A 23,456-nucleotide genomic window follows, 5' to 3' on the forward strand; every position below is an offset into this window, starting at 1 on the left:
GTGAAGATTAACAAAAAAACCCTGGCCAGGGTGGCTCAATTGGGCTCAGTTGAGCATCATCCCGTGCACCAAAAGGTTACTTGTTTGATTCCCATTCGGGGCACATGCCCGGGCTGCAGGCAAGCGTGCAGAAGGCAGCCTCCCGAACGCCTGCCCCACTGGGGCAGAGATCGAAACTGCAACCAGGTACCTGCCCTTGACTGGAATTGAACCCGAGACCCTTGGGTGCTTGGGCTGAAGTTCTAACCACTGAGAAAAACTTGTCAGGCTCCACTAATATTTTTCTATACACTTGGACAAGTAACTCTGAATGTAGCTATTAATCCACAGCCACTGTGGTGCTTGAGAATCAAGAGGTCTGGGTTTTAGGGTTTTTTGTTTGTTTGTTTTTTAATTTTGTTTTATTGCTTAAAGTGTTAGTTCATATGTCTCCTTTTTTTTTTCCCCTTGACCTTCCCCCGGCCTCCCCTACCCCACAGTGTCTTGTGTCCATTGGGTTTTAGGTTTTGAGTGAGCCAGTTATTGTGAGATCTTGGGATAAGTCTCTTTCCTCTGGGTCTCAATTCCCACTTCTGCAAATGATAGGATTCCAATCTCAAATGCCTTCAGACATAAGGAAATAAGTACTTGTGGAGTTTATAGGGGACAAGAAACAGCATTAAGTCTACAAATATTTAAAATTTGAAAAATACTGAGAAGTACTGATTAATCATAGGCATCTATAGGCCACAAAGAACCTTACTTTACATTCAAATGTATGTAAAAATCCACTTTACATTCGAATGACATCCCAAACCAGAGAGACCCCGCCAAAAACATTCCCATCTCCCACCCCTTCCCCTTTGAGAACTATTAGCTTGTTCCTTATATCTATGGAGAGACCCCCATTTTGCAGGCAGTAACAGTTGCCAGAACACACCATCACTCTCTGATGTAATCTCCATACACACTTTTTCCTTTTCTCTCACTTTGCCGTCAGCATCCAATTGGCCAGTCATCCTTCACATTGATCTTTTTCTGCCCTCGACTCCATACGGCTATGTCTTCACTGCAAAACACACCTTTTCCCTCCCTTTTCCCAAAAGTCTGTATCACGCACCAGGTGCCATCTAGGTCTAGGAACACCTGGCAGGAAGTCCCTGCAGCCTGCGGAGGAAAGAGCAGAGGGCTCCAATCCTAGAGGCTGCATACAAGTCCTGGCTGCCATGTCCCAGCTTGTGCCCTGAAGGGACCTCTGGTAATACAGCGACAGTTACAGATGCACAGAGGGCCCTGGAGGCTCCTGGGCTCGAGAAAATGGGGACCACACACATCAGCTGCAGAGACCGTCCTGACTCCCAATCCAGCTCCGCTCCACCCCAGCCGGGGGAAGCGCCGAGGCCTGGTTCTGGCCTGTGGATGGGAATGATGTGCTGGGCTGGCTCCCTGTGGGCACGGGCTGGGTGGCAGGGTGACTTACTTTCTGCAGTAACAGGAGCTGGCCAGCAGAGGGCGACAGCCTCTGCCGCCTCCCAAGGCAGGAAGCTGGGCGGAAACCACACCTGTTCCCCTTGAGCAGGGGCAAGGGGGAGGCTGAAGGATGGCTTTGGGGCCAGGTGGGCACCCAGCTCCCCTGGGAGGCCTGTTCTGCCTACCACCCTGCAGACGGTTCCCCTCTGGTGGCCGCACTGCACAGGCTGAGCCCTCCAGGTGCAGGACGTCAGCACAGACTGGGTGTTCTCGGCATTTCCTCCTGGAGAGGGGAGGGAGGGTGTGGGGGCGGAGTGCCACCTGGTGTCTGCACCCCTCAGCCTAAGGGGGTCCACCCCCGGCCCCTCCCAGACTGGTTTGAGGACCTGGGGCTGCAGGCAGGACCTGGGGAACTGGTGACCGGCCGGGCCGGGCTCAGCAGGTCCCTGGGGCTGCAGGGGAGCGCTGAGGGTGCCTGTGCTGAATGGGGGCCCAGGGGATGAGCGATGCTGCCACGGAGCTGGGGGGCATCGGGCACTTGGACCAGGAGGCGCTGGGGCAGAGCCACGGCTCAGAGCGAATGCAGGCAGTCTGCTGGTTTGCAGACCCCGAATCAATTTCATTTCGAGGTAAAACAAAATCTGCCAGGAGAGGCAGGCGGCGGAAGCCAGACGGGGAAAGTCATGGCACTTTGTAATCTAAGCCACAGACGGCGAGGGGAGGGGGGTGTTCTCCACGCAGGGCCCTCGCACCAGTGCAGGGGGACTCCGCCAAGGTTACCAGCTGGGAGGGACCTTGGGACAAAGAGAGCAGCCGCCCGGAGGCACTGATGCCGTGACTCCCCGTGACCCTGCTGGGGGTGGATGGGGGGGGTGAGGGGAAGGGTGAAGCCCATCAGAGCAAACGGCCGCTTACCCAGAGGTCACGGGTCAAGGAGACAGAGGCTCTGGGCGGCCCAGGGTCCATTTCCAGCTCCGTCCTTTTACTGCTGTGCACCCTCCAAGGAAGAAGTCACTCGCCCTCTCTGTGCCGCAGTAGCTTCACCTGTGCAATGGGCGCGTGAACGGGGGCGGGGCCACGTGATCTGCCGGAAGTGAACACTGTGGGGTTATGTTAGGAAGGACGAGGGGGCACCTGAAGATGGAGGAGAGGCCACATGAAGACGAGTGGCGATTGAAGGGATGGGGCCAGGAGCCAAGGAGCCCCAGGAGCCCCCAGAAGCTGACCAGGGGAAGGACCCTGCCCTGGAGCCCTCCGGGGGAGCACAGCCGTGGACGCCCTGATTTCAGATTCTGGCACCCAGATGGGGACAGCACTTGTTCCTGTTGGTTTAGACCTGTCTGTAGTCATCTGAGCCGCAGCCTCAGGAAATAGACCCCTCCTTTTGGGGTTTTACTTTATTTTATTTTTTATTGATTTCAGAGAGGAAGAGGCAGACAGAGAAACATCAATGATGAGAGAGAACCATTGACTGGCTGCCTCCTGCAAGCCCCTCACTGGGGATTGAGCCCCGGCATGTGCCTTTGACTGGAATTGAACCTGGGACCCTTTAGTCTGCAGGCCGACACTCTATCCACCGAGCCAAACCGGCTAGGGCTCCTTTTGGGGCTTTGACCGGGTTCTGGGAACAGCTGAGCCCGTGGCAGGGGAGACCCCCCAGCCCCCACCCCAGACTTCTCACTGCAGGGCTCACGGGGAGATCATCCCTGTGTCTGCCTGGGCCCTGTCTCCTGCTCCCTGGCGCTCCTCCGCAGCGACAGTGCAGTGGGCACACCAGGCAGGCTGCTTGGTGGGAAGCGCAGGCCACGTGGCTCAGGGACTCTCCGCTGCCTTGCCCAGCCCCCGCTGCAGGATGATGCAGGGCACTCCCCAGCCCCGCCCTTACCTCCCTCCCGGGCCTTCCCCTAAGGCAGCGGTCCTCAACCTGTGGGTCACGACCCCTTTGGGTGTCGAACGACCCTTTCACAGGGGTCGCCTAAGACCATCGGAAAACACATATATAATTACATATTGTTTTTGTGATTAATCACTATGCTTTAATTATGTTCAATTTGTAACAATGAAATTGGGGGTCACCACAACATGAGGAACTGTATTAAAGGGCCGCGGCGTTAGGAAGGTTGAGAACCACTGCCCTAAGGAGTCCTGCCTGGGCCTAGGCCTGGGCTTCCTGGAGCACCTGATTGACAGGAGCCCACAACTGGGTTGCCGTGCCCATATTCTAGATGCCAAGACTGAGGCTCAGAGATGGGGAGCAGAGGTCCTTACCCCCAGCCCACCTCCCCACAACTCAGCCCAGCTCACAGGTGGCTCCCCCAGCTGCCTCCTGGTTGCCATGGTGTCAGAGGAGGAGGAGGAGAAGGAGGAGGAGGAAGAGGAAGAAGAGGAGGAGGAGATTTCTGAGAAGCAATCCCAAAACACACACCAGCTGGCCCCTCCTTCCTCACTCCCTCTCCAATGTCAAAGGCACCCATTTGTGCAGCTGGGCCGGAAAGGAGGTCAAGAAGGCAGAGGGCCCAGGGAGTGGGTTCTGGGACCTCAACCTCACCCAACAGATTTCCTGGACCCGACTCCATCGCCCTCCCACAGTTCCCAGACCAGGCGGGCTCTTTCCTGCCTCCCTGCCTTCACACATGCAGTTCCCTCCATCTGGAATGCCCTTCCTCAGCCTTCAGGTCCCAGCCGGCTTTAACGGCTTTAACTCCACTGGAGAATCTCCCCTGAGTCCCCAGGGGCTCCCCCTGCATCCTGCACCCACCGCGGTCACAGTCACGGGGCGGTGAGGTCTTGGGGATGCTAGCTTTGCCTTTGTAGCCCAGAGTCTGGCACAGACAGGTGCTCAGTAAAGCCAGGAGAGAGGGAAGGAGAAAGGGAGAAAGGGAAGGAGGGAGGGTGGGAGGGAGGAAAGAAACACCTCTAGTGTGATTGGAGAGGATCTGGACCGTGAGAATAGGGCACAGGGCTGGGCACGGAGCAAAGCCCACCCCCTTCCTGCCGCCTCCACTTGAGCCTGGGCTCCAGCACCTTCTGCCTCACCCCGTTTGGAGCCGGCTCAGGGGTCCTCTCTACACCCACAGGCGTGTGTCTGCTGTCCCTTTGGAGGCAAGGTAATCACACCAGGATGCAGGCGTGCACTTGACTCCATAAGGAGCTCCCTGTGTTGGGGAGAATTGGGAGAAAGGCCTCCATTCTCCGAAATCAGGGCCAGACAAGCTTGCAAGGGCCTGAGGGCTGACCTTGAGCAGGGGACTTCAAATGGTTTCCATGCTGAGTACTTTCTGCAAACAAGGCCTTACCTGATGCCCATGACATAAAGCATGGAAACTAAGCTGCTTGGGGGCAAAGTGGTGCGTGTTGAGGGCGCCTGGGAGAGGGGACCAGAGTCCCCTTCCCCCTGTAGCTCTGGGTCCCAGGGAGATGGCGGAGCAAAGCTCACTCCCTTCCTGCCGCCTCCACTTGAGCCTGGCTCCAGCACCTTCTGCCTCTTCCCATTTAGACCGGCTCAGAGGTCGTGTCCATACCCGCGGGCCTGAGTACGTTGCCCATTTGGAGGCAAGGGACCCTCTTATTTCTCAACTTTCAGAGCTTCTCCTTCGTTCTCTCCCTACATACCCTACTGACGAGGAGCACAACGCAGCAAAGTACAGGGATGAGCACAGGCTTTGGAGTTTAGTGTGGGTTCAAGGTCTGGCTTCTAGTTGCTGTCATCATGTATACGTTAATTCCCTGAGCCTCAATATCCTCTTCTGAAAACGGGGACAATAATACCCATCTCCTCCTAGGGTTATTAAGAGGATTAAATAAGGCAATGGATGTAGGGCAGGTATGTCAAACTCTAGAGGGTTTGGCTCAGTAGATAGAGCCTCGGCCAGAGGGCCCCCCCCCCCCGGTTGAATGCCGGTCAAGGACGTGTACCTTGGTTGCAGGCTCCTCCCCAGCCCAGGCCCTGGTAGGGGCGCATACAGGAGGCAACCAATCGATGTGTTTCTCTCACATCAATGTTTGTCTTTTCCTCTCTCTCTCTTCCACTCTCTCTAAAAAGCCAATGGAAAAATGTCCTCGGGTGAGGATTAACAAAACACACACAAAACCGCAACCTCGGTGAACTGGGATGATGCTTTAATCAACCGAGCTACCTGGCCAGGGCTGGTTTTCCTTTTATTTGGGCTCCATTAACGGCTCCCCAGCCCCCACCCCGCCTCCCACCACACTTCCTCACCAACCCCTTTCATTTCTCTTTCCTCTGTTCATTTGGACCCACAGAACACCCAGCCCACTCTGCCTTGATCCCTGACCTTGGCCTCTTTCCCCAGGGCTTGTCAGTGCCGGGCCAGCTCCAGTATTGGCAGGCTGGCCTCCTACAAAGCCCATCGCTTCTGATCCTCTCTGCCTCCTCTGTCTGTTCTCATCACATCAGCTGAGTAGTTCACCCATCCAGGCCCCTTTTCCTCTGTGGCTGGTGCCTTCCCCAGCTCCCCTGGTAATGAAATGGCTGCATAGAAGGTCCTTCCAGGAGAAACAGGAAGCTTTCATCAGAGGCCGTCTGCTGTTTCTGCTTCATTATGCCGTCCAGTCTCCTTTTCAGGGAGCTGTTCCCCGCCCCACATCACTATTCCTACCTCTGCATCTGTTACCCTCGTGCCCCAAACACGGAAGTCCTTTCAGTTCCCGCTAGTCCTTTCCCCAGCCTCTCTCCCAGGCTCTGCGGGTAGTCAGCTTTCTCAGAGAAGGGAACTAGGACTGGAGGAGTAAGGGTAAAAGGGAAGGTCAAGAAGGTAAAAGTTACACACAACCCTTCACTGAGAGTCATAAAGGAACAGGCCATAAGACAACGCCATGGTTCCCACCTTGGGGCTCAGACACCCATTGGTTAGTCTTCCCCTGGAAGGCAAGAGCCACACAACAGGAATTGACTGGGGCTTGGGACAAGCTATCTATCTAGATCAAGGGCACTGTGGAGTTGGTATACGTGGGGGCCAGGGGGCGGGGGGCAGTGTCCAGACTAATGGGAACAAGGACACATGGAACAGGCCTAGGGGCTAAAGCAGGGCATCCTCCTCCCACCCCCAGACTCCACCCAAGCCCCCCACCACCCCCACCTCGAGCGTAGCTATAACTTGGGCTCCTTGCTGCCATAGTAGAGAGAAGCATCTGCCTGCCACATGACATTCAACAGATTTGATTCTCTTCAGAAGAAAAACCTCCCAGAAAGTAATCAGGCTGCATTCCTGCGAGGGAAGACCTTTAGAGGAGCCGGTCCAGGGTTGTGAAAAGCCTCAGGAGAAAAGAGCCCTAAGGACTGCAGGCTGCTTCCTGGTAGAGGGTTTCCTCCCTCACCCTTGACCTCCTCACGTCTTAGTTTCAATGAGCCGGGCGGGGGGACCATACATCTCTGGAGCTCAGGCTGGAGCCTGCTAATACGACATGTCACTCTTCTCTTCTGGACATCCAAGGGTGACTTTAAGAAGGACCTGGAGGACATTGGGAGAAGGTGAGAAGGGACAAGATGGTGGGAAGAAGCAGCCAAGCATTCTAGAAGTGTCTCCCTTTCACAGCGACTCATTTGTAGTACTTAAGAGCAGAAAGGTTCCAGGATGGTTTCCACGGAAAGGCCCTCAGCTATCTTGTGGAGGTGACTTGGAAAGGTTAGGAGTTCTGTTGGAAGAGAAAAGCAGAATGCACAAGCCCCCCACCCCCACTCTGGAAAAGCCTCGGGGCAGCTGGGAGGGAGCTGAGGAGAGCAGGTGGCAAGGCTGACAAGGAGCTGCTGACACCACTGATCCCCGGGGCGCTGGGGCCGTGACATCAGGGGGAGAAGCTCTGGGTGGGAGCTTTGGGGAAGGACGGGGGCCCGGAGGTGGAGCCCTGCCAGATATCTTCCTGTTTTAGCCCGACGTGATCCAGCAAAGGCCAGGCACTGGCAAGAGAGGAGCTGAGACAGGGGTGGCACGAAGGGCAGATGAGTAAAAACTGGCTGTCTTGGGAGGCCAAGGGCAGGAGTCGGTGCCCTTCCCCCAGGAGAGGGCCCTCCAGCTAGCCATCCTTGGTGCCTGGCGGATCTGCTCTGGCCCTCCTTTGCAGTGGGGAAGAGGCAGGTGACCCCCAAAGCTCTCCTGCCTGCTTCTGTGTGATATGTTTGATATTGGGTTGTTTAATTAGGAACCAACTAAATGTCAAACATATTCTTACAGCAGTGGGCAATCTGGCATCACACTCTTTCCTACCTCTTGGGGTCTGGGGCGCCTGTGATTTTTACGGAACTTCTTCTCTCCAGGATCCACCTGGAAGAACAGCCCACATGGATTGCAATCTTAAGCTGGAGGGCTGGTATTTATTTATCTAATCTTCCTATGTCTTTTCCTTGTACCAAAAGTGATCTTCTCCTGTCCCTTATATTTTATCCAATATGCAACCCCTTTTTAAAAATTCTTTATTGTTGAAAGTATTACACGTCTCCTTTTCCTCCCATTGACCTCTCCCAGCCCGCACCCACCCCCTGGAGCCCCCTTTCTTATCCACTGCCTCCTGACCCCGGGACTGTCTTGTTTCTGAGTCCCACAGTAGGAGTCCTTAATTTCTCTGCTCTCCTTCAAGAGTTAGCTGATGGTCTATCGGCCCATCTACCTCTAGTGACTGGAAGCTCTCAAGAGCGGACTCCAGTTTTGCCCTCTGTCTCAGTTCCCCCATTGCTGGGGCTTAGTATTAACACGACCCATCTATCCTTGGCATAATGACTAATTAGAGCCATTTATATTCTTCCCTGATAGCTCTGGTCACCTTGAACAGTGTGCCCCTTGCTCTTGGCATTTTCTCCGATTGTATGGTGCCAGTGTCCTGGGATCAATCGCCACCTGTCCATGACAAGGCTCCAAGTGGAAGAATGAACATGGCCGGGAACGAAGCTGGGCAGAATAACGCTGGCAATGATGACTAGCATGATGAGTGTGTGGGAGGTGGGGGTGGCGGATATGAAGGGAGCAGAGGGTGAGAAGAGGAGAGAGCAACACAGACCTCGGTGTGTGCGGGTATCAAAGTTCTATTTAAAGGTCACTATGGGCAAACAGAGGGCATGGTCCCATCTAGACTATTCTGCCCATGCCCTGATTCTCTCCCCCACCCCACTTGAAGCTCTGGGATGGCCTTCCAGATCTCCACCCTACCCTCTTACCCCATCCCTGTGGCTCTTAAGGGCGAGGAACAGACCTCCCTGCCAATTAGAGACTCTCAAAATAACGCCGTAATTTGATCAGGGGATTTGGGGGAATTTTCAGGATCACGGGTGACCTCCCCTTTTCACTGTTGCTCAAGCTTCCCGAATACCAGAAATCAAAAGGTGAAATTCAACGGTGGCATCTGATCAGCACCCAACACAGTCCAGGTGAGAGGAAGGGGAAACGGAAGAGCAAGTAGGACCCTTTGAGTGAAAACTACCAGTCTAGAATTACCAAAGTACCTTTCTCTATTTCCATGTTCACCTCTCCCCCACCTCCCACCCTCCCCTCTTTAAAAAAACAAAACAAAACACACCCATAGAGCTGCCCAGAGTGAGTGGAAAGTTTCAGGGTCAGGAAGAGCCTCCCCCTCCCCCACTTTCCATTGTCTAAAATCAGCCTCAGCTGTTCCCCCATTTTTTCTCTGCTGGTGATGTCAGTCCATGAAAGTGTCTCACCCTGTGTTCCCCCTGGAGAACAATGATGGGCTGGAAGGATCTGGAAGGACTATATTAGGAACAAGAGGTGGAGCCATGAGCAGAGATAAAGGCTCAAGTCTGGGGGGCTCCCAGTCACTCAGCCAGCAGCACCTCCTTTCTTGCCCTAGTCTCCAGTTCTCTAGTGTTCGCAGGTGAGCTCACCAACGGCCACTGCTCATGATGGAGGCCATCAAGAAAAAGATGCAGATGCTGAAGCTGGACAAGGAGAATGCTCTAGACCGGGCAGAACAAGCTGAGGCTGAGCAGAAGCAGGCAGAAGAAAGAAGTAAACAGGTAGGCACTGGGACCGGTGTCTCTCACCTACGGGTGAGCGAGATGGTGCAGTGGAAGAGAGCTTTCATGGAAAAGGCAGTGACCACTGGTACCTGGATAGGCAGAGGACAACGAAGGTATCCAGCTCGGGCTGCCCGTGTGACCTTGGGAAAGTTAGTGGCCCCCTTCGGAGCTAGAGTGTGTCTCCTTGATTTAAGCGAGAGCCGATCACATTTCGGAAGAGTCCTGATTTCGAGAGGAAGAGGTGGGAGCTTGGCATACGGCAACGCTTTTCCCTTAGATGGAGTTATAGGTACCTATCCCCCTAATATATTTACCATCCCCGAGTCTTAGATGAAAACTCGGCACGACTGGATCGTCCTAGGATCAGAGATCACAGGGCGACAGGCCAAGGCCAGCAAAACTCCCGGGGCAGCTGGCTGGAAGTAACTGGAGAGAAAGTGTGTCATTCTGGTGACAGCTCAGGGGTCTGTCAGAGCTCAAGTTCCCAGGGTCTGAGCCGGGCACTGTTGTGTATGCATGTCTTGTGTGTGACTCTCGCGGCTCCTGTAGTTAGAAGATGAGCTGGCGGCAATGCAGAAGAAGCTGAAAGGGACAGAAGATGAGCTGGACAAGTATTCCGAAGCTTTGAAGGATGCGCAGGAGAAGCTGGAGCTGGCCGAGAAGAAGGCAGCAGACGTGAGTATTAGAGAGATGCGGGGGGGGGGGGGGGGGGGGCGGTTCACCCACACATATAAGATCTTCATGTTAATATGACTACATTCCAAACACACTTGGTCATACATACCTGTGGATTCACAGAACGTAGACATAGATACCCACATACATTACAGCATATAACCACATGCTGGCATATCCTTGTAATGGCGGATACTTTCTTTCTTAAAGGCACATAGAAGTCTCTTATTTTGGTCTCACCCCAACCCAGGAATTCCGTGATCTTTTCCAGGACCTGGACAAAGGGAAGGGACGCTAAGTCCAGACTGCTATCACTTATCCCACCTCCTCCCCCAGGCCGCATTCTTCGCTTTTGTGCCCAAGGCTAGGCACGTAGATATGTGTATTAATAGGGAAACTCTCATCTCCTAACTGCCCAGCAGAGGCAGCTCAGTTTTCATAATGGGACAAAGAAGGTCACATTGACCCTGGCCTCATCTAGGTTTACTTATCTTGGCCAATGTGGACATCTGCCCTTACGCTTCAGAGATGCTACAGGAAGCACTGGTCATGGGGCAGCAGAGAGGACCGTAGAACGATAGACTATAATAGAAATAAGATGGAATCTTAGATGTGGGGTAAGCTTAGAGGGTAAAGGTATCACCGCCAGACCTCACTCTGTGACCTTGACTAAATAGCTTCTCTAGAGCTGAATTTTCCCATTTGGAAAGGAAATAAATTCTCTTTTCCACTTTATTTTATCCCATAACCACCTACTTTCCTTCACTTCAAACTTGAAGTTTACCACAAAGATAAATGCGAGATTACATAGAAAAGTACCGTACGGATCTTAGCAATAAAAGAATGTCCTGGTATTGATAGAAACAGTCAATTCTCAGCTCTGAATTAACAGGAAAATAGGAGCATGTGTGTTTTTTTGTGAATCCTCACCCAAGGATATGTTCCCCATGGATTTTTAGAGAGAGTAGAGGGAGGGGGAGAGACAGAGAGAGAAACATTCGCATGCAGCACTCTGACCAGGGCCAGGGAATGAGCCTGCAACCGAGGCATGTGCCCTTGACCGGAATTGAACCCGGGACCCTTCAGTCTGCGGGCCGACGCTCTATCCACTGAGCCAGACTGGCTAGGGTGGAGCATTTTTTTTTAATTACATTTGGCTTTGGAAAATAGCTAGAAAGACAGAGTAGGCCACTCACAAATGTTTTCCGATCCTCACATTTGGCCTCATTGCTGTTAGGTTTCTGATCTCCTCTGTGGCTCTTCAGCACTTTCAATGGCCTGGGGAAGTGGTGAGTGTTGTTAAATATACCCTGTCAGAGGTCAGAGACACTAAGAGGATCATGTACAGTATACGTATTCATAGTTCCCAAAAGTTTACACCACTGCAAACTATGAACTCACCCTTCTCATAAAATTGCAACAAACACAGGTTACCCCTAGGGCTTTGGGCAAATGCTTGATGGCCCGCTGCCGTTGCCTAACCGAGGTTCCAGGTGTAAATGGACAGATCTCTCTGTCTAATAAACAGGCATGGGGGTAGCTTTTGCAAACTGGCACAATAGCAGGTTGATAACATTTTGTAAGATGTTGGTAACAAATCCCTGGGAGATCTTTAGGCTGAAATAGTATGTGGGCTTGAGCAGGTGTTTTCAGGAGCAACAAAGAGAACAAACAAGTCTAACCTGAGATCTTGGGAGGTCAATGTGACCTAGAGCAGCGGTTCTCAACCTGTGGGTCGCAACCCCTTTGGGGGTCGAACGACCCTTTCACAGGGGTCGCCTAAGACCATCGGAAAACACATACATAATTACATATTGTTTTTGTGATTAATCACTATGCTTTAATTATGTTCAATTTGTAACAATGAAATTGGGGGTCACCACAACATTGGGAACTGTATTAAAGGGTCGCGGCATTAGGAAGGTTGAGAACCACTGCTCTAGATAATATATAAGTATCATTGGAAAGATACGGGAACTTCCTGGGGATAAATTCTGTCCTGTTTTACACACACACACACACACACACACACGTCATCCCTCACCTAAGCATACTCAGTATATTCATTTCATATATATATATATATGAAAAAAACTTCTCATATTTATATAGGAATTCACCAAAAACATTTAAATATATAAACCATAGGTTAAAAAAACAAACTCATTCAACGTCCCTCACTTTTTTAAAAAATATATTTTATTGATTTTTTTACAGAGAGGAAGGGAGAGGGATAGAGAGTTAGAAACATCGATCAGCTGCCTCCCGCACACTCCTTACTGGGTATGTGCCCGCAACCAAGGTACATGCCCCTGACAGGAATCAAACCTGGGACCCTTGAGTCCGCAGGCCAATGCTCTGTCCACTGAGCCAAACCGGTTAGGGCAACGTCCCTCACTTTTGTTAGCTTTCCCATCAAGTCAGTAAGTACCCTCAGAGATGTGAGATATGTAGAACATGAAATAGGAGAGAAAGGCTGAGGGCAGGAGGCAAAAATCTGTTAGGGCTGGTGAAGATGCAGCAAGGAAGGTGTTTCTCAAAGCTGGGGCCAGCAAACTACCACCTGTGGGGTCAATCCTGCCCCAGCCTGTGTTTTTTGTTGTTATTGTTGATTGTTTTTCAGCAGCAAAATTGTGCCTCAGATAAACCTCACTGGCTACTGCCACTGCACAAAGCTAGCCCCAGCCTGGTTTCTGTACAGGGTTTTATTGGAGCACTGCCATGACCTTCACTTACACATCACTCACCCTACAAGAGTAGTTACCACACCCGATGGCATACAAAACCAGAAATATTTACTATCTGGTCCTTTACAGAAAAATTTAACTCCTGTCTCAAAGGGTCAAAGAAGGAAACTGAGGTGTTTATAAGAATTGGGATGCCCTGGCTGGGTAGCTCAGCTGGTTAGAACATCGTCCAGATACACCAAGGTTGCAGATTCAATCCCCGGTCAGGGCACATACAAGAATCAACCAATGAATGCATAAATAAGTGGGACAACAAACTGATATTTCTCTCTCCCTCCCCTCCTCTCTGTAAAATAAAGTAATTAAAAAAAAAAAAGAATGAGGAAAACCCCTGAATAAGGAGGAGGCAACAAGGTTTAAAGTAGATAGCAAGGGTCAGTCATCAGCAACATAATATATGCATTTCTGCGGCGACGGTGCTCTGCCCAGTACAAAGGAAGTTCACAAATTAGTTTGTGCCTTGAGATTAATAAGCAAGTAAGCAAAGTATATTACTTTGATAGAGATAAGGGGAAGAAAGAGAGGAGTCAAAAACTGCATGTTTACACAGGGAGTTCTGGCTATCTGAGAAACCTTGCCAGAAAGTGTAGGATTTGCTAAGACTGCTTGAACAAAGAAAGATCCAAGGGTATTGCACAGTGAGTCCAAACTTCTTTTTTTTTCCCCTTCCTGAGTTCATCTAAGATCTTTTTTTTTACTTGTGGAAAAATATACATAACATAAAATTGGCCATTTTAGCCCTGGCTGGGTAGCTCAGTTGGTTAGCACGTCGTCCTGATACACCAAGGTTTTGGGTTCAATCCACTGTTAGGGCACATACAAGAAGCAACCAGTGAATGCAAAAATAAGTGGAACAACACATTGATGTTTCTCTCTCTAAAGTCAATAAATAAAAAAGTTTTTTTAATTGGCCATTTTAACCATTTAAAGATGTATACTTCAGTGGTAGTAAGAACATTCACATTGTTATGTTGGGCAACCATGGCTAAGGTCCTTTCAATACGAGATGAAATTAGAAACCAATTACTGTATAACAAGGGGAAAGAGGAATGCAATGGTTAGGACATAGAGTCATTACACTCTATTTTAAGTACAGGAGGTGGGAGGGCTGGGAAGAGGAGGGACAGGGACAGACCTGTTGATCTATTGTTGTATTGTTGGTCACCATGAAAACAATAGCACTGGACTCCGTTCTGCCCATCCATCCTGCTTTTAAAGGCTATCAGAGTCAATCCACCTGTTTCCATGGATCAAGAGAAGATTATCTGTTCAAATCTACCAGCCTCTGGAATGCATGGTGTTTCAACAGCCCTTTGGTTTGTCGAAGATGAGGTCTGCTTTTTCACTAGGGCAAAGGGAGGTTCAATAGTGCCCCCTGCTGACCAGCACCCAGATGACAAAGTCTCATTTCCGCTTCCTTAGACCCTCTCCTCAGACTTCTCCCAAGAGAGTTGGAAAAATTCTTAGGCCATCAGGGTAGAGTTTACTGAGGCTCAGATCTCTGCTCTTCCTTCTCAATTCCTGGGGGGACGGCGGAATCAAAGTGTACAGTTACTCTACCAAGCAAATTACTTCTTGTCTGTGGGAGATCTTTCCTCTGAATGGTCTCATTGCTCAGTATTTCTTTTTTTTTTTTTTTTTTTGACATATTTTTATTGATGTCAGAGAGGAAGGGAGAGGGAAAGAGAGACAGAAACATCAATGATCAGAGAGTAACATTGATTGGCTGCCTCTTGCACACCCCACATTGGGGATTAAGCCCACAACCTGAGCATGTGCCCTGATTGGGAATCCAACGGTGACCTTCTAGTTTGTAGGTTGATGTTCAACCACTGGGCTGCACTGGCTGGGCCAAACCATTTACTCTTTAAAAAAAAAAAAAAAAAAATATATATATATATATATATATATATATATATATATATATATATATATATATATTATTGTTTTTTTTACAGAGAGGAAGGGAGAGGGATAGAGAGTTAGAAACATTGATGAGAGAGAAACATTGATCAGCCGCCTCCTGCACACCCCTAACTGGGGATGTGCCCGAAACCAAGGTACATGCCCTTGACCGGAATCAAACCTGGGATCCTTGAGTCCACAGGCCGACTTCCATCCACTGAGCCAAACCGGTTAGTGCAACAAAACCATTTACTTTTAAGTGTCTTTGGTTTAGGGAAATTAGGATTTACCAGACGACTGCAAATTGCTTGGGATCTAGATTTTCTAGATGGTTGTAAATTGCTGTTGAACTATGACTGTTTCCCTATTTCACTTTCCTGGCTTCCTGGCCTATCTCAGCTACGATCCATAATAGAGGATTCCTTCCTGACAAAATGGGGCATGAGACCTTCCTCGCCTACAAAAGGAACTGTAAGCAATGATTGACTACCAGGTCCCGAATCATTTAAGGTCAGAGGGGCCGGCAGGTTGGTAAATCGCGGGTGCATATTGACTCTCTAAATAACAGGGGAAAGACTAGTATTCTAAAGACGAAGTTCGTAACTGATGCAAACAGAACGAGACATTTGCCACCCTGCCCATCTCTTCCACGCCCCGACTTTCCTTCGTTGCCTTTCAGGAGATGGACGAGAACCCGCCACAGTTGGGTTGGAAAGGAGGTGCGGCTCTTGGGCAGATGAGGCCCCCGGAGTCCCAGCTTTTCTTAGCACATGGTTGCGGGGCCGGTGTGGGATGGCTGGAAGCAGCGGATTGTAGGATATTTTCTTCCAGAGATGCAGGGAGCCCTAGCGGGTGAGGAGGTGGTGGTGGGTCAGCACTGGGGGCTCCCCGACGGTCCGAGAGGCTAAGACCCGACGCGCCTCCGGTTACCATGGTAACCTTCCTTCTCACCCCCCCAACCCCGCCCCTCTTTACTGGCCCCAGGGAAAGACCCGGAGCGGTCGCCCAGGGCGACTGGGAGGCCCCGCCCCTCGCCCCCGGCGCCCGGCTCCCTCCGCGGCCCGCCTTCCCGCCCGCCTGGCGCTGGGAGGGCGCGGCGGCTGTGGCGTCACATCCGGGCGGGTGGGCGAGTTCCGGTATTTCAGGGCGGAGCAGGCGGAAGTAGGCTGAGAAGCGGTTGCAGCGCGGAGCGGAGGAGGCAGGAAGGCGAACGCGAGCAGGCGCTGGGTGGGCACCATGGCCGGGATCACCACCATCGAGGCGGTGAAGCGCAAGATCCAGGTCCTGCAGCAGCAGGCCGACGACGCCGAGGAGCGGGCCGAGCGCCTCCAGCGGGAGGTGGAGGGGGAGAGGCGGGCTCGGGAGCAGGTACGGGAGGGCGCGGCGCGGGAGGGAGGGGCGGGCGATGGGACAGCTGGGACCCGGAACGGGGGCCCTTTCTTGGCGGTGGAGCAGGGCTCTCGGGGGGCTGGTGGGCTGGGGGGGAGATGGAGTTAGAGACCGGAGGTTGGGTGGGTGGGGCTGGGCTTTAGCCGGACCTCCAGTGGGCGCGGGGGGACCGGGTGCCCGAGCCAGCAGGCTTGACCTCCAAAGGAATGGAGCCTCTCGGGGCCCGGGGAGTGGCTTTCCTCGTCCTGCAGCTCATTCATTCAGCCCCGCGGAGCCGGGCGCGGCCACGGGGAGGGGCTCGGCGGCCTCTCCCTCCCTCCCCCACTCCCCGTGAAGGGGGCGTCACTTTGCTCTGGTTTGAGGTTTCCGGCCCGAGGGGTGCTTCTCCGGTCGGGGATGGGCAGGGCCTAACCTACGGTGAAAGGGTGGGGCTTGGGGGGGGGGTGTGGGAACCCCCGGAAAGCCCCCGGCCTGGCCGGCTGGCAGCTTTTCCGCTCCCTCCTCCCGCTCAGGAAATGAGGCAGCAGTCGGCCTAGAGGAAGCGGGGTGCCCTCCCTGGAGGAGGTGGAGGCCACAGCACCGCCTCCCATCCTCTGGCCCGGGGCCCTTTCCCCTTCGGAGGAGCCCTTGCAACTGCTAAATCCCTCTCTTCATCGACTTGAAGCGAGAGGGGAGGAGGTGGTACTCTGCTCCCTGCGTTTTAGTGCAAATGTAGGAGCCGAAGGAACACGTCTGGCCCTACCCATGGGCACCGGGAAGGCAGGAACTGATGCCCCATTCGGGCGTCTATTGCTGGAGTGTCATTGATTAGTGCAAGCCGAGCCGGGACTTCTGCCAAGCTTAGGTGGTAATCGAGTGTATGTGGCAGGGAGTGGGGAAGCGTGCCAACTTCTGTCAAGGTCTCTGATTTACCAAGCGCTGTGATCGGTGGAGATAGAGTAATGCATTCCTAGGTGGCTCTAGGAATAGTCCTCTGTTACTTTCCCAATTATCCACCAGTGCCTTTTTTTCAAGTTCAATAAATATTTGTTCAACGGAAATTGGAACATAACACGTGGATGGGATGAATGGTGATTCTTGAAACCGCTTTTTGTTTAGAAGTGGTGGTGTAGTTTCAATGAGCCATAAGCTTCCCCAGGTCTAGGGGTGGAGCTGATCCCCTGAGTTGAGGCTTTGGAGGATGGTGAGGCTGGAGAGGAAAGTAACTTGCTGAGATTTGAAAACCCAATTAAAGAACTCTTAGGGTTTTATTGGTATTCCCTGTTCTATTTTCCGTTGGTAATTTTTTCTTCTTCTTCTTTTTGGCTGCTCTGGGGATTGGGAATGCTTTGGGGGTAGAGGGTGGGGCTGCTGCCCTCCCGGTTAATACGTAAAGATTGTTCGAATACTCATTTATTGATATAACGGCATAGACATGTCACCTTTTTCTCAGTGGGTTTTTCCTCTGTTCATTATGCCAGTAACTTAACTTCTAATTGTCAATTCAAGTGAGATGAACTGGCTGGGCTCCTCTTCATGTCTAACAACAGTTTCTCATCTCCTTTGTTCTGGAGACCAGATCCCCTTAAAAGGGGAAGAGAGAGAGGGTGGCTGAAGGAACTAGCCGCATGTTGAGCTGCAGTCTTGGGCTCAACATTTAAGTACAGGCATCCTAGGAACAGTCCAGGGGGGATTGATGTCACTCCCCCACCCCACGCCTCCCAGGGTTTGGTGATTTTGCTTGTAGGAAAACCTGGTTCCCTTTTTTCCACCCTTGGTGACTTTGGGGCCATAGGCAGCAGAGTGAGCAGCTGCAGATGTTGCTTCAGCCGCCCTCGCGCTCAGAGCCTGCCACATCTGCTCACTGAGCGGAGGTCTCGGGAGGAAGTCCTCAGATGGGGAAGTAGGGTGATAGTTAAATATTGATGAAACCCATGTCTTCTCCTTCGCAGCTTGCGGGAGCCTAACCTTTTGATTTCTGCTCTAGTGAACTTTGAACCCCTCCTGTGGGAAGGGCGCGGAGGTGCTTGGGCTACTTCTTATCCCTTAGGACCTAGGCCCTTCTGGAATGCGGGTTTTGCAGGCACCTCCCTCTGGCACAGGAAGCTCAGGACTCCCTGATGCTATCGCATGCTGGTAGTGAGATTGTCACTTAATGGTTTTTCTTGTTGCTTTGTGTGGACATCCAGCCCTGGCGGAGAAGCTGGCTGGCTCCGGAGCTGAGACGAGGTGTTGTGGGGCCCATCTTCCCTTCCTGCTTTGGCCTTGGAGGTTGACCTTTTATAATGTAGCACCTGTCAAATCCACTTTCGATTTTGAGTCTCCTTTTCACTTCCTGCTGAACTTAAATAGATGGCAACATAATACTTAAATGTAGTCTTTTTCCTTATCTGTGTTTTTGCTGTGATGGTGGTGGTGGTAAAGATATACATAACAGAAAACTTACCTTTTTAACCACTTTAATTTATTTTTAGTTTATTTTTTAATCCTCACCTGAGGGTATGTTTTTCATTGATTTTGGAGAGAGGAAGGGAGAGAGAAACATCTATCGGTTACCCTCCCATATAGCTCACCTTACCTCCTAACTTCCCTGATATTTGTCTCTTCTTTCTGTGGTCTAAAAAAATTTAGGAATATTGTGAGGGAGGCAGTGGGCTTTGAACAGAAGTTTCGATTCTGATTTTATTCCCAAATTCCCCGTCTCTGGAGGGGTTAGAATGTCTGACCATTGTGTGGCTCTCCTATATGGGTCTGCAGGGCTAAGCAATAGGCTTTATCGCCTTTCTTTGGTTCAGATTTGCTTTCCTGCTGATGACCTCGCTTTCCCTTCATACTAGGGCACACACTCATAGGGGAGAGGCAAATAGCACTTTGCTCTGAGTGCCTGGCTTAGACTCCACCTTTGTTTGCTCTGGGGCTGATAGCTGGACTCCCTTCCAACTTGCCTTCCCCTTGGTGAAATTAAAGTCCCCAAGGACACAGTATCTCCCAAGGTAGATACATTTGCGAACACAGTGAACTAGAGCAGCCCTCTACTCTAAGGACTCCAGGCTAACTTCCTTACTCATTTCCTTTGAATTTCATCTGTAGCTTTTGTCTAACAAGAGAAACCCCAGAGTGGCAGGGTGCCAGAATTAGACTGATCACACTTCTGTCTTTAGCCCTGATCTACCTCCCAGCACCAGTCCCTGTCATTTTCTTGCCTTGAGGGGTGTGGTGTGCTTGGGGAACCTCTAGCATGGAGGACGGTAGCATTCTAACCAAACCTAATTCACAGTTGAAGATATTGTCAGCCATATTCTCGCGTGTCCGAATTGCTGTTGTTTTCTCTTCCTTTTTCCTTGGGTTCATTGCTTCCTGGGTAGTGGGGAATTCTATGATTACCTGAAGGAAGGGTCTCAGGGTATATCCTCCAAGCTGGGCAGAGGTGGGTAGGCTGAAAGATCAAAACCACATCTGGGCATGTTACACCTAGGATGATTAGAATAGCCTAAAACAATGTTTCCCTGGTTTGCAGAAGTTAGTACCATTCGATCTTTTGGCAGGACTGATAGGCATTTTGCATAGGTTCTGATTTGAAGGGAAATCAGGTGTGCTTCCTTCTCCCTTTAAACATTGTAAGAGATCTTGATTCAGCAAAGCTTTTGCTTCATTTTAAAGAGAACTGACCCTCTGGGGGAGGGGGGAGGAAAAAAAACACACAGGAGAATAGCCACTGCCCCCCCTCCCCCCATGGGTGGGGGTGTGTCTGAACGCTTTTGCTGGGACTCCCATCTTGGGTTCTGCTTTTGCCACAGGCTTGTTTAATGTGCACATGTTCTGGTGAGGCACCAAGATGTGTTTTCTCCCTTTTCAGCCTCGCGAAAAATTATGTTGTAAATCCTGATGTGTGGTAGAAACTGCCCTAGCCAGCTTGTTGTCATGGAAACTTTGCACCCCACCCCCATAGTCTGTTATCTTCTACTCCTTTTGGGTGACTACTGGTGAGCTCGAAGGGGACTGAGATTAAAGAGCTTCCTCCAAATCTGGTTCCATGCTTTTTTTTTTTAGTTCTAGGCATATGTGTGTGTGTGATAAATTATACTGGCAGTGTTTCATAGCTCTTGCCTGATAGCCTGAATTGTTCTTGTAATCTTGACTTTTTGAATTTGTGGGGTGAAATGTGTGATGTTCTAGGAGACATCTGTTTTCCTAGAAGGGACAAAACCAGAGAATACTTGGCTTTGTGGTGTTTTGAATGGTGTAGTTAGAGGCACAAATGGTTTCTTGTAAATTCAGCTTCTGTAGACGTCTCCGTTTTCTTTTCCTCTAGGGTGGTAGTTATTTATACACATCCCCCATCCCACCCAGTCTGGTCCCTTGAACTTCCTATGTTTGTATTGGGAAATTTTTGTGTCAAGTAACCTGATTTTAAAATTTTATTTATTGATGAGAGAGAGAGAGAGAGAGAGAGAGAGAGAGAGAGAGAGAGACAGACATCGAGTTGTTGCTCCATTTATTTATGCATTCATTGGTTGTTTCTTGTATGTGCCCTGACTGGGAATCAAACCTGAAACCTTGGTATATCAGGATGATCCTGCAGCCAGCTGAACTACCTGGCCAGGGCTCAAATAATCCAATTTAAAAAACAAATTTTTTTTTTTAAAACATTTTTTTTTAAATATATTTTATTGATTTTTTACAGAGAGGAAGGGAGAGAGATAGAGAGTTAGAAACATCGATGAGAGAGAAACATCGATCAGCTGCCTCCTGCACATCTCCTACTGGGGATGTGCCCGCAACCCAGGTACATGCCCTTGACCGGAATCGAACCTGGGACCTTTCAGTCCGCAGGCCGACGCTCTATCCACTGAGCCAAACCGGTTTCGGCAAAAAAAAACAAAAACAAATTTTTTTTATTGATTTCAGAGAGAGGACTGGGGAGAGAGAGAAACATCAGTATCAGAGAAACATTGATGGTCTGCCTCCTGCACGCCCCCTACTGGGGATCGAGCCTGCAACCAGGGCATGTGCCCTGGCTGGGAATCAAACCACAACCTCCTGGTGCTTGGGAGGATGCTCAATCAACTGAGCCACATGGGGCAGGCTAACCTGATGCTTAACAGAAATCTCTTGGGCTATATCCCTCCCCATAAAGCAGTGGTTCTCAACCTTCTGGCCCTTTAAATACAGTTCCTCATGTTGTGACCCAACCATAAAATTATTTTCGTTGCTACTTCATGACTGTAATGTTGCTACTGTTATAAATCGTAATGTAAATATCTGATATGCAGGATGGTCTTAGGCAACCCCTGTGAAAGACAGGGATCGTTGGACCGCCAAAGGGGTCATGACCCACAGGCTGAGGACCGTTGCACTAAAGGCTAGTGGCGCAGATTATTTCTATAGCTGCCCCCACCCCTGTCTGTCAGGAGGAAATCAGGGTAATAGAATTCAGGTGCAATCTGGGCTGTAGCAGGGAGATCATGTTTACCAAGCACTTGGATAAGCATCTGAACGGGGTAGCATGCAGGGCAGATTGAATTCTTCTATGGTTGTGGCAGTCAGCATACTTGCTACCAGTAAAGGTGTGGGGAAGGGAAAAGCAGTCTTAGGAAGGAGGCTTTTCTAACAGTAAAATTCATCCCTATGCAGCTGCCTCTTCTCCTTATTTCTCATTCCATTACCAAGGAAGAGGCCTGGGGTGTCTTGGACTCTAGCTCAGCCGTGGGCAAACTACGGCCCGCCGGATCCGGCCCGTTTGAAATGAATAAACTATTGAAAAAATAAAGACCGTACGCTTTTATGTAATGATGTTTACTTTGAATTTATATTGGTTCACACAAACACTCCATCCATGCTTTTGTTCCGGCCCTCCGGTCCAGTTTAAGAACCCATTGTGGCCCTCGAGTCAAAAAGTTTGCCCACCCCTGCTCTAGCTTGTGCTTGATTACGGGGGCGAGGTTAGGGAGAGGTTTGTCCTAAGTCAGTGATGGCGAACCTTTTGAGCTCAGTGTGTCAGCATTTTGAAAAACCCTAACTTAACTCTGGTGCTGTGTCACATTTAGAAATTTTTTGATATTTGCAACCATAGTAAAACAAAGATTTATATTTTTGATATTTATTTTATATATTTAAATGCCATTTAACAAAGAAAAATCAACCAAAAAAATGAGTTTGCGTGTCACCTCTGACACGCGTTTCATAGGTTCGCTATTTCTGTCCTAAGTTGTACTTGAGGGGTGAGGCCATGGGGCTAAGGGGAACAGACGGAGTCACGATTCAGAAATGTGGAGGAGGAGTGGGGATGGGCATAGAGAACTCATTCTCTTCTGCCCCCAGTTCTTTTTCTAATGTCATTAAAGCAGATAATTTTAGCCAGAAGCTTCTTGTCAACTTTAAAAAGGTGGGGAGTAGGTCTCCCAGTGGACCATGCTTTCACTTTCTGATTGGGGAGGTTCTTCTGGCAACACAGTTCTCAGTCACCCTTCTGCTGTGTCAGTGTGGGGGAATCAGAGGATGAACAACCTGAGTTCAGTAGCAGATTAATTGGTAATCTCCCCTGGCCAGGTGGCTCAGTTGACTAGAGTGTCATCCTGTACACCAAAGGGCTGTGGGTTCAGTCCCTCAGTCAGGGTGTGTGTAGGACGCAACTGATCCATGTTTATCTCTCATATCAATGTTTCTCCAAAAAGAAAGAAAGAAAGAAATCAGTAAAAACATTCTCCAATGAGGATTGAAAAAAAATCTTAATAAATAATTCAAGATTTCCTGTGTGAGACACTTAAAAGAGTAAGAATACCTCTAAGCCAGAGCTCAGACAGAAGGAACCCTTCACCGGCTGTGTTTGCTGACAGTCAGGAGTTTGAACGGAGTCCAGAAAGGGGGTGGTGCTGACACTGGGCTGCGCAAGGAACTGAGTTTTAAAACACTCTTCCTGTGGAACATATAGTAGTTTGTTGACAGAAGGCAGGAAATATGTAATATGTTTGCTTGATCTGAGCTAAGACAGGTTCTACCCTGCTAGACTCTTCGCTTCTTTCATGGTCGTCAGCCCCAGTCTTTCTGTCACAGTTCTATTCCTTTTCACCATGCCTCTGCTTCCTTTTTCCATTATTTTACTGAAACGCAGGCTGAGGCTGAGGTGGCCTCCTTGAACCGTAGGATCCAGCTGGTGGAAGAGGAGCTGGACCGTGCTCAGGAGCGCCTGGCCACTGCCCTGCAGAAGCTGGAGGAAGCTGAGAAAGCTGCCGATGAGAGCGAGAGGTGTGTAGAGGGGCCTCTTGAAGCGTGCATTTCCAAAGAAATTCATAATGGTTCTGATCAAGATTTCCTTATAGACTTGT

General features: G+C 50.4%; 1 protein-coding gene across 15 annotated transcripts in view; it reads left to right on the forward strand.

Moving 5' to 3' along the window:
• Nucleotides 1-9,223: 9,223 nt before the first annotated feature.
• The window catches only part of TPM3 (tropomyosin 3), a 30,409-nt gene continuing 16,176 nt past the window's right edge, over nt 9,224-23,456 (forward strand). For 2 of the 15 annotated variants that reach the window (XM_036342948.1, XM_036342954.1), the window contains exons 1-3: nt 9,224-9,433; nt 9,986-10,111; nt 23,243-23,376. In XM_036342948.1, coding sequence (XP_036198841.1) covers nt 9,317-9,433; nt 9,986-10,111; nt 23,243-23,376 — 377 coding nt within the window. In that variant the 5' untranslated portion in view covers nt 9,224-9,316. Of the gene's footprint in view, nt 9,434-9,985; nt 10,112-15,904; nt 16,132-23,242; nt 23,377-23,456 lie in introns of those variants that run through there. The other 13 variants (XM_036342947.1, XM_036342953.1, XM_036342950.1 and 10 more) reach the window with 9 other exon arrangements.

The sequence above is a fragment of the Myotis myotis genome, unplaced genomic scaffold (assembly GCF_014108235.1).
Source record: "Myotis myotis isolate mMyoMyo1 unplaced genomic scaffold, mMyoMyo1.p scaffold_m19_p_18, whole genome shotgun sequence".
Taxonomy (NCBI): Eukaryota; Metazoa; Chordata; class Mammalia; order Chiroptera; family Vespertilionidae; genus Myotis; species Myotis myotis.